The sequence below is a fragment of the Garra rufa genome, chromosome 23, assembly GCF_049309525.1.
Source record: "Garra rufa chromosome 23, GarRuf1.0, whole genome shotgun sequence".
Lineage (NCBI taxonomy): Eukaryota > Metazoa > Chordata > Actinopteri > Cypriniformes > Cyprinidae > Garra > Garra rufa.
In genome coordinates, this window is record NC_133383.1 from 23,490,589 (window position 1) to 23,502,424 (window position 11,836).

An 11,836-nucleotide genomic window follows, 5' to 3' on the forward strand; every position below is an offset into this window, starting at 1 on the left:
GCCAAGCGAAATCTCATGTTTGTCAGCGCGCTTTGTTGTAAAATAATTTATTTAAATGTAGAACTATATTTATATTGGGAAGGAACTGAATATTCTCACGGAACCAAAGATAAAGTACAACAGACAGTTCTGGCGCTGTCCCGGCCGGTGGTGCTGAAACCGGATGACCTCACAGACATTGGACGAGAAAAAATATTAACTTTTTTAAATTTATATTAAATCAACAAGTAAACACGTTTAATGAAAAAGACAAATGTCCTCCTATTCACTGCTTTAACTAAACAGTTCCTGAGTAAGTTTTCACAATGATGTACACTGTATTTTGACCACGAAGTAATATATGTTCTACCTTTAGGCCAACTACGTTAAAACTTACCAAAAACAACAACTGAAAATCTAAATTAACTGTTAAATCTTGCCGAGATCAAACACACAACTTCACAAGCCGAAACTATATTATCCACTCTAAACACATTTAAACACCGCACTTCTCACAAACAAAAAGCAATAGGTAGGAAAAACAAGACAGGAATTCCTCAAAAATAAACCTGCATTTCCCCCCCAGAATTGATTCATGCAGCGTTCAAGTACTGGCAAAGGTGAGCAAGTAGCATATACTGTACATTCATGAGATCCAAAATTCGCGACCAAAATAATCTGGTCCATTAAAATTGTTTTCATTATATAGCAGTGGCAAATTCGTTTTACAAATACCCTGATATGAAGTGCCACAAGAGAAGAAAGATGATAGCAATTTCACACAAACGTGATTAATACAAAGTGAGGTTCTAATGAATTACCACACACAAAAAAAACGTTTAAACAAGAACCGTCTTAATAAAGTACGTGATATAATAAATGCAGATAACATAAAAAATGTATAGTCAGACCAGACGCCATCAAATGCAAGAATAAAAGACAGTCCAAGAAGTTAGGCCTTTCTTACCTCATCTTCATTTCCTGTAACGTCAAGTGTTATCGTGCTCGAGTCAAACTGAATGTTTCGCTCCTTTTTCAGAGTCCCACCAGAAGGAAGCGTGTTTTCATTATACGAGCTCACAAACTTAAAGTCACTGGTGCGCGAGCCTGTGGTTAGATACGCGTCATAATTGTAAGAGCTGCGGAGAGTTCCTGCTCCATCCACCTCTGCATAGTTGGGAGGGAGATAGGCGCTGGGAACAGCAACTGCTCCATCAAACAACAGTCTGGGCTTTCTCCTGTGACAAAACTTCACTGCCACGATCAGTATGATGAACGTCAGGAAAAAGGTGGACACGCAAACCAATGCAATGATCAAGTAGGACGTTAATTTAGAGTTGTTGTCTTCATAAGTCATATCTTTAAGTTCAGGAACTTCAGAAAGGTTGTCAGAAATAAGTAAATTTACAGTACAGGTCGCAGACAGAGAGATCTGTCCGTTATCCTTCACTGAAATAACAAGGTTCTGCTTCATATTGTCAGATTCAGAAATGTCTCGTTGTGTTTTGATTTCTCCACTATGAAGACCGATGGTAAAAAGTCCCGGATAAGTTGATTTGACAATCTGATAGGACAGCCATGCATTCTGCCCGGAGTCAGCATCTACAGCGATCACTTTAGACACCAGAGAGCCTGAGAGAGTCGCTTTAGGAACCATTTCAGTCATTAAAGACTTTCCATCTGGAACAGGGTATAATATCTGTGGAGAGTTATCATTCTCATCTGTTATGAAGACTTTCACAGTCACGTTACTGCTGAGCGGTGGAGATCCATTGTCTCTGGCAACAACTTTGACAGTGAAGTTTCTGAACTGCTCATAGTCAAATGATCTTACAGCATGAATCACCCCTGTATCTCCATTAATAGATAGAAATGAGGACACTGGGACTCCATTGACTTCACTTGGTATTAAAGAGTACAGTACTGTCCCGTTCTGTCTCCAGTCTGGGTCATTTGCACTGACACAACAAACAGAAGTACCTGGTTTGTTATTTTCACTTATATAAGCGCTGTATGACTGCTGCACAAATACAGGAGGATTGTCATTCACATCTGAGACAAATAAGTGAATTGTCATGGAGGTGGATAATGGTGGAGAACCCGCATCTGTGGCTGTGATGGTAATGTTGTAATCAGATTCTTTCTCTCGGTCTAGAGCTTTTGTAGTTACTAGGGAGAAATAGTTTTTAACAGATGGGTTCAGTTTGAAAGGAACATTTTGCTGAACTGAGCAACGAATCTGACGATTTTCTCCTGAGTCTTTGTCTTGAACATTAATGATTCCCACCTCAGTGCCTGGCTGAGAGTTTTCAGATACTGGATTACTCAAAGATTTAAGGATGATTCTAGGTGGATTATCATTAACATCAGTTACATCTATGATAACTTTAGCAGTTGATGCTAATCCAGTACCATCCTGAGCATGGATCCCCATTTCATAGTTTATTTCATTTTCATAATCAATTTCTCCTATCAATAAAATTTGTCCTGTTGTCTTATCAATAGAAAATAATTTCGCAGCTTTATCTGAAATTCTACTGAATTCATACGTCACTTCCCCGTTTGGACCTTCATCAGCATCAGTGGCGCTCACTCTGATTATTTCTGTTCCTGAAGGTGTATTTTCAGCCAGAGTGACTTTATAAACGGACTCACTAAAGACTGGGACATTATCATTAGCATCTAGAACAGTGATGTGTATGACAGCAGTCCCAGACCTCTGAGGTGAACCACCATCAGTGGCTGTGAGGATCATATCAATCTCCTTCTGCTGTTCACGATCCAACTCTTTTTCCAAAACAAGTTCAGCGTATTTTCCACCATCTGCAGTATCATGGACATTTAAAACAAAATGTTCGTTTCTCTCCAGTGAATAGCTATTGACTGCATTATGCCCAGTATCTGAATCGTGAGCCTCATGTAAACGAAATCGCTGGCCTTTATCTGCTGATTCTCTGATTTCAAAGTTAATACGCTCATTTGGAAATCGTGGTGCATTGTCATTTATATCCTGAATTTGCAGAATTATACGGTGCACTTCAAGAGGGTTTTCAAGGACGAGCTCATAACTGAGAATGCAGGACATTCGAGATCCACACAGCTCCTCCCGATCTATTGTTTCTGCCACAATTAAATCACCAGTATTCAGATTAATATAACAGTACCGTTTGCTGCTGTCCTCAGTGTCTATCCGAGCTTTACGAGCAGATAATTGTTTCACATCCATTCTGAGATCCTTGGCTATATTTCCAATCACAAACTGGCGTTTCGTTTCCTCCGGAATATTGTAGCTCAGATCAGCACAGGCGGTTCTCGAATGAAACAGAAGGCAAGTCACGAAAAACGCAAAGAAAGGACGTAAAAATAATCTGTATTCCATTTTTGAAGATTTGATGTTGCACCTTCTCAACAGTAAACGAATCTTTGACGGATGATATTATGATTAAATGTATATCGACGGACTGTTACTCCATTTTGTGCTGCGGTTATTCTAATAAACAGAGCTCATATTGAATACATTAGGTGTGGGAGGAGAGACTCAGCAGTCAGTACGCTTGGTGAATAGCGACACTGTGAGTATTTTTCTGTTCATTGCATCATTAATATATTTATTGAAAAGATGAAAGTGATCAACCAAGCGAAATCTCATGTTTGTCAGCGCACTTTGTTGTAAAATAATTTAAATGTAGAACTATATTTACATTGGGAAGGAACTGAATATTCTCACGCAATCAAAGATAAAGTACAACAGACAGTTCTGGCGCTGTCCAGGCTTGTGGTGCTGAAACCGGATGACCGCACAGACACTGGACGAGAAAAAAAAATATTAACTTTAAATTTATATTAAATGAACGAGTGAACCCGTTTTAAATGAAAAAGACGAATGTCCTTCTATTCACTGCTTTAACTAAACAGTTCCTGAGTAAGTTTTCACAATGATGTACACTGTATTTTGACCACAAGGTAATATATGTTCTACCTTTAGGCCAACTACGTTAAAAATTACTAAAAACAACAACTGAAAATCTAAATTAACTGTTAAATCTTGCCGAGATCAAACACACAACTTCACAAGCCAAAACTATATTAACCACTCTGAAACACATTTAAACACCGCAGTTCTCACGATCAAAAAGTAATAGGGAAGAAAAACAAGACAGGAATTCCTCAAAAATAAACCTGCATTTTTTTTTCCCCAGAACTGATTCATGCAGCGTTCAAGTGCTGGTAAAGTTGCAAGTAGCATACTGTACATTCATGAGATCCAAAATTCGCGACCAAAATAATCTGGTCCATAAAAATTGTTTTCATTATATAGCAGTGGCAAATGCCTTTTACAGATACCCTGCATGAAGTGCCCCAAGAGAAGACAGATAATAGTAATTTTACACAAACGCGATTAACACAGAGTGAGATTCTAATGAATTACCACACACAAAAAAACGTTTAAACAACAACCGTCTTAATATAGTACGTGATATAATAAATGTAGATAGCATAAAAAATATATATAGTCAGACGAGACGTCATCAAATGCAAGAATAAAAGACAGTCAAAAGAAGTTAGGCCTTTCTTACCTCATCTTCATTTCCTGTAACGTCAAGTGTTATCATGCTCGAGTCAAACTGAATGTTGTGCTCCTTTTTCAGAGTCCCACCAGCAGGAAGTGTGTTTTCATTATACGAGCTCACAAACTTAAAGTCACTGGTGCGCGAGCCTGTGGTTAGATACGCGTCATAATTGTAAGAGCTGCGGAGAGTTCCTGCTCCATCCACCTCTGCATAGTTGGGAGGGAGATAGGCGCTAGGAACAGCAACTGCTCCATCAAACAACAGTCTGGGCTTTCTCCTGTGACAAAACTTCACTGCCACAATCAGGATGATGAAGGTCAGGAAAAAGGTGGACACGCAAACTAGTGCAATAATCAAGTAGGACGTTAATTTAGAGTTGTTGTCCTCATAAGTCATATCTTTAAGTTCAGGAACTTCAGACAAGTTGTCAGAAATGAGTAAATTTACATCACAGGTTGTGGACAAAGAGGGCTGTCCGTTATCCTTCACTGAAATAACAAGGTTCTGCTTCATATTGTCAGATTCAGAAATGTCTCGTTGTGTTTTGATCTCTCCACTATGGAGACCAATGGTGAAAAGTCCAGGATCGGTAGATTTGACAATCTGATAGGACAGCCATGCATTCTGTCCAGAGTCAGCATCTACAGCGACCACCTTGGACACGAGAGAGCCTGAGAGAGTCGCTTTAGGGACCATTTCAGTCATTAAAGACTTTCCATCAGGCACAGGGTATAATATCTGTGGAGAGTTATCATTCTCATCAGTTATGAAGACTTTCACAGTCACGTTACTGCTGAGTGGTGGAGATCCATTGTCTCTGCCAACAACTTTGACAGTGAAGTTTCTGAACTGCTCATAGTCAAATGATTTTACAGCATGAATCATTCCTGTATCTCCATTAATAGATAGAAATGAGGACACTGGGACCCCATTGACTTCACTGGGTACTAGAGAGTACAGTACTGTCCCATTCTGTCTCCAGTCGGGGTCAGTTGCACTGACAGAACAAACGGAAGTGCCTGGTTTGTTATTTTCACTTGTATAAGCGCTGTAGGACTGCTGCTCAAATACAGGAGGATTGTCATTCACGTCTCCGACAAATAATCTAATAGTTTTAGATGATGTTAAGGGCGGGGAGCCCTCATCAGTAACTGTAATCGTAATATTATATTCAGATTCTCTCTCTCGGTCCAACGCCTCTGCTGTTACCAATGCAAAGTGGTTCTTAATTGATGACGTTAGTTTAAAGTGATCATTCCGCTGAATAAAACATTTAATCTTTCCATTCGATTCCGTATCTTTGTCCTGCACGTATATAACTGCAACTTCTGTACCTACAGTCACATCCTCCATAAGCGGCGTTTTAAGAGATTTAATCATGATAAAGGGAGCATTATCATTGACATCACTTATGTCTACCACTACTTTAGAAGTGGCTGCTAAACCAGCTCCGTCTTTTGCTTTAACTCGGATCTCAAATGAAGGACTGTCTTCGAAATCTAATGGCCCTTTAATTGTTATTTCACCCGATGTGGGGTCTATTGAAAAAATAGACTTTGCATTTACTGGCATATGACTAAATTCATAAGTAACATCTCCGTTTGCTCCTTCATCAGCATCACTGGCACTCACAGTAACCACAACTGAGTCTACCGGAAGGTTTTCAGGCACACTCACCTTATATACTGGCTGAGAAAAAACTGGTTTATTATCATTAATGTCTAAAACGCGGATTTGAATAACTACAGTTCCTGATTTCTGGGGACTGCCCCCGTCATAAGCTGTCAAAATAAGAGAATGCTTGTCTTGTTTTTCACGGTCAACTTCATGCTCTAACACTATTTCTGCATATTTACCAGTTTCAGCACTAGTTTGTACAGCTAAACTGAAATGCGGATTATTTGAGAGTCTGTAACCTTGTACTGAATTTATTCCGGTGTCTGGGTCCACAGCCTCGTCGATGGAAAACCGAGACCCTTTAACTGCGGACTCTGGGATATCTAATTTCACCTCACTGTGAGGAAAGGCCGGGTTGTTGTCGTTTATGTCTTGAATATCCAGAGTTATACGATGTAGTTCAAGGGGGTTTTCCATGAAGAAATCAAACGCTAATGTGCACAAAGGTTTTTGTCCGCAGAGCTCTTCTCGGTCAATCCTTTCATTGATAACCAGTTCCCCATTCTGCGCGTTGATTTCGCAGTAGCGGCTTCTTCCATCAAACTCAATCCTTGGATTCCGTGATGAAAATTTATCCTTATCGACTCCTAAATCCTGCCCAATTTTGCCGACCACTGACCCACGCTTCATTTCCTCTGGAAAGGAATAACGAATATCTCCCAAGCATAATGAAACAGCGAATGAATAAAAGACAATGACTTTCCACACTGACTGCCGCGACGCATATGCTGCATTGCATTCCATTCTAAGTAAACGCGGAGGAAATTCTCAAATACAATTTAACAGGCCTATTATTAAAATATATGCTGTCCTCAGACACAAACAGCAGTGGTCTGAACATGAGAAGTGTGATCTGAAAATAGGATGCAAAGCGAATGGGTGGACCGATGAAAAAATTCCCAGCACAGATCAACAGCGACACTCTGCGTAGTGTGAAAGTATCTACAGGCATCAAGTATCTTTTTTATGTCAGTAAAACTCATTTAATTTTTTAAAGGGTCGTTTTAAAGACAGCGAGTCTACAACTCGTTTAGGATGTTGATAACATGAATAACAAGGCTCAGGAGCAGACAGAAGCGCCGATACTATTATTTATTTTGTTACTACAAGATACGGCCAGCAAAGGATTTCTATACACTAACAGTTGTGGAAATCAAAGGAAATGCATTCTAGAATTTGAAAACTACTATTTAAAAAATGGAATTTCAACAGCAGCCTTCCAAGTCACAATACAGACAGGCAACATTTATGGATTAAAACAGATATTTACCTCTGTACACTCTCCTTCGTCAGACAGGCGCAACATATTAGAATCCATGTCACTCTTCATCAGAGTCCCACCAGCAGGAAGTGTGTTTTCATTATAGGAGCTCACAAACTTAAAGTCACTGGTGCGCGAGCCTGTTGTTAAATACGCGTCATAATTGTAAGAGCTGCGGAGAGTTCCTGCTCCATCCACCTCTGCATAGTTGGGAGGGAAATAGGCGCTGGGAACAGCAACTGCTCCATCAAACAACAGTCTGGGCTTTCTCCTGTGACAACTTCACTGCCACGATCAGTATGATAAATGTAAGGAAGAAGGTGGACACGCAAACTAGTGCAATGATTAAGTAGGACGTTAATTTAGAGTTGTTGTCCTCATAAGTCTTATCTTTCAGTTCAGGAATTTCAGACAGGTTGTCAGAAATTAGTAAATTTACAGCACAAGTCGTAGACAGAGAGGGCTGTCCGTTATCCTTTACTGAAATAACAAGGTTCTGTTTCATATTGTCAGATTCAGAAATATCTCGTTGTGTTTTGATCTCTCCACTATGAAGACCAATGGAGAAAAGTCCAGGATCAGTCGATTTGACAATCTGATAAGAAAGCCATGCATTTTGACCAGAGTCAGCATCTACAGCGATCACCTTGGACACCAGAGAGCCTGAGAGAGTCGCTTTAGGGACCATTTCAGTCATTAAAGACTTTCCATCAGGAACAGGGTATAATATTTGTGGAGAGTTATCATTCTCATCTGTTATGAAGACTTTCACAGTCACGTTACTGCTGAGTGGTGGAGATCCATTGTCTCTGGCAACAACTTTGACAGTGAAGTTTCTGAACTGCTCATAGTCAAATGATCTTACAGCATGAATCACCCCTGTATCTCCATTAATAGATAGAAATGAGGACACTGGGACCCCATTGAATTCACCGGGTACCAGAGAGTACAGTACTGTCCCGTTCTGTCTCCAGTCTGGGTCAGTTGCACTGACAGAACAAACAGAAGTGCCTGGTTTATTGTTTTCACTTACATAAACAGCGTATGTCTGTAACTCAAATGTAGGGGAGTTGTCGTTGATGTCTGAAACTTGTATGTTCAGAGTTATACTGGAGAACAAGGGGGGTATACCTCCATCTGTTGCTGTTATTGTTAAATTGTAATTTTCGATTTGTTCCCGATCAAGCGAACGAGTTGTAGTGATGATAAAATAAGACTTGATGTACGGCTGTAGTTGAAATGACAGACTTGTCGGAATGGAGCAACTAACCCGGCTGTTTTCACCGGAATCTTGGTCCTTAACGTTTATTACAGCGATCTCTGAACCGGGTGGGATGTTTTCTGGGATTTGGTTTTTCAGAGACTTTACTGATATAACAGGCGCGTTATCGTTGACGTCATCTATTTCAATAACAACTTTACAGTGGCCTGTCTGACCTCCACCGTCCTCCGCCTGCACTTCCATCTCGTACGAAGATGACTTCTCGTGGTCCAGCTGTCCAATTACAGATATTTCTCCATAATTTTCGTCAATTTTAAACAATTCTTTTGTGTTATCAGATAGGTGATTAATATAATACGTTATTTGTCCATTTGCGCCCTCATCCACATCGGTCGCAGTAATTTTGATTACAGACGTTCCCAGTGCTGCATTTTCAGATAAACGAGTATTGTACAAAGGCTGTGAAAATACTGGTGCATTATCATTCACGTCTATCACGCACACTTCGATAACAACAGTTCCAGATTTAGGAGGGTTTCCCCCATCCACCGCAGACAATATCAAGGAATGCTCTCCCTTTGTCTCCCTATCCAGGCTGTTTTTCAAAACAATGTCCACATACCTGTCTTTATTTGATTTTGTATCAACAACAAAATGTTTGTTTTGACCAAGGATATATGTCTGGACTGAATTCATTCCAACATCCAAATCCCGAGCACGAGCTATTTGTAATTTACTTCCGATCGGTGCTGCTTCGCTTATCTCCAGCTTAATTGAATCTTTTGGGAAAACAGGGGGATTGTCATTGATGTCCTGCACCTCCAAATCAACGTTGTGAAGCTCTAAATGATTTTCGAGAACAAATTCAAAGTGCATGAGGCAGGGGGAGGTTGTTCCGCACAGCATCTCTCGGTCGATCCTTTCAGAGACAAAAAGATTTCCGGAATCTAGGTCTACATCACAGTATCTTTTATCCCCTTGGTAATCCAAACGGGCTTTGCGAAACCTCAAGCGATTAGAATCCAAATTAAGGCCCTTACTCAGACTTCCAATAACATATTTTGTCTTTGTTTCCTCCGGCACAGAATAACGAACATCAGCAGCGGCAATGCAGAAGAGAAAGGATGTTATCCATAATGGCCATTTGGCCAAACACAATTTGGACGTTTTCGCCATATTTTCTTGATGTATAGTAAAGCGTTGTTTCGGAATGCTCTTCACAAACAACTGTCATCGACCACACTGCTTTTTCGACAAATGTTAACTGAGTAGATAAATACCCGCACCGATGGGTGTGTTCTAAGAATGCCTAAGAAAAGCAGAGTTAGTCAACAGCGACGCTGTGTGGTTAAACTGAGTTTAGGATTAGTTTGTGAGGTTTAATTTATGGCTTGTAGACGCTTCATATTTACAAAGATGTTTTTTTATGAAAATGTAGATTGAAATCCACAGTTTCATTATTATCTGGTATGTCACAGATAATCCTAAAAAAAGTTGTTCTATCATAATAGGAAGACCTGGTTAATATAAAACCCTAAATATACACGAAATATTACCGTTTGTTCACACATCAGATAAACCACATAACCCAACAGGCCTACTAATAGGTGATTACAGTTTTTATTTTAATTTAAACTTTGTGATAACTTTTAATGAAAAAAAGTCATTTCTATTTCATTTCAATTTTTAGAGCATGTGTTGATAGTTTATTTCAGCCACAAACGCATGCACATGTGTTTTCAGCACCATGGACAGCGCACTCCGTATAGTCGCGTTATAATGATTTGGGAAGGTATTCTACGTTTAATATAAGGAAATAAAATTATAAATGTAATGTTACATAAAATATAAAAGTACAAATTAGGCATGTAAATACATACAAACAATATAAGAATAACTGATAGAGAAGTCACATCTGGTATCCTGCATACAAGTTAGCAGCCTACATATGTTGTACATTTAAACAGAAATTTTCTCACCTTTGAGTTTTATGTGTACAGCAAATAAAAAGAAACCGTCAAAATATTACATAAACATCATAGAAGATGGCAGTTTCAACGCACACATACTTATACTTTACTACTGCAACACTTGCAGCAATTTCTGCATTTTCTTAAGTTTTCTCAGAGACTGTTTGTATTAGAAAGCCAAAATTGTAATACAATGAAGCCACATCTGTCAGCTACTTACCCACATTGCTATAACTTGTGATAATATATGCACAATGTATACTTGAATAGACAAAGTCAATTGCTGCACCTGATTCCACAACAGGGGACGGTTGCAACATTCATTAAAATGTAAATGTATTTTTTTGTTGAAATATATATATATATATATATTTTTTTTTTTATTGCACAGACAGGGTCTTCATGTATGTATGACAAAAAAGAGGGTAAGAGTGAAGAAAATTAGTCCACCTTAGACTTGAACTGATTTTTAACGTATTTACTTACAAAAAGATACCTAACTATTGAAAAGGGTTCTTTATTAAAGAATGAAATTACAATTAAGCTTGTTGTTATACAACAGCTTAGTCAGTATGACAAAAATCTGATCGTTTAAAAAAAAAAAAAAAAAAAAAACATCATGAAATGAATTTTTTTTTTTTTTTTTTTTCTTTTGTAGAAGGAATGATCATGTGTGGCTGACTTATTCCAGAAAGGATGAGGGGCTAATTGAGCATGTGCAGTATAAATATCATAATTGTAGCTCATTCCTGATTAAAGAAAAAAGCCATGTTACAACCGCCCTTAGTGCAACCGTCCTCACTCTCCCACTGCATTTCCACTCAAAGTCTTGCAGTTTGAATTTACATTACTTTAAATAATTTCCCACTCAAACATGCGAACAGAACGTCACTCCTTGGAAAACAATAACAGCAGTTTGTTTCAGAAGAGTTGTGATTTTGCAGGTTCTTTGAAAAGTCAGTGAAAGTCTTGCAATAGAAAGCTCAGTCAAGTTACCATGTGGCCTACCATATGACCGAAAGTATTAGGTCAGCACATCTGATGTTTAGAATTAAAATGCACATGGGGTCATTTATTTTTCAGTGCAGAAGATGAAAATATATTTAACAGAGAACATTACTGTATTACTAACAATATAGACAGGCAAAATAAAAAC

The 11,836-nt window shown here is 38.8% G+C and overlaps 2 protein-coding genes across 3 annotated transcripts in view; both read right to left on the reverse strand.

Annotated features, from left to right (window-relative positions):
- LOC141299195 (protocadherin gamma-C5-like) overlaps positions 1-11,836 on the reverse strand; it is a 207,648-nt gene that overhangs the window by 124,564 nt on the left and 71,248 nt on the right. The window lies entirely within an intron of this gene.
- On the reverse strand, positions 932-7,017 carry LOC141299794 (uncharacterized). Its single transcript, XM_073830166.1, has 2 exons — positions 4,557-7,017; positions 932-3,412 (listed from the first exon to the last, which is right to left on the reverse strand). Exons 1-2 carry the CDS (start codon positions 6,969-6,971, stop codon positions 932-934), a joined length of 4,896 nt encoding a protein of 1,631 aa, XP_073686267.1. The 5' UTR covers positions 6,972-7,017.

Bases quoted from the DNA above. Each gene is read 5' to 3' on its own strand.
- LOC141299794 (XM_073830166.1), bottom strand. From the start codon at position 6,971: ATGGAATGCAATGCAGCATATGCGTCGCGGCAGTCAGTGTGGAAAGTC. The intron at 3,413-4,556 runs GTAAGAAAGGCC...TAATCATAATAT, and splicing joins TTACAGGAAATGAAGATGAG to CATCCGTCAAAGATTCGTTT.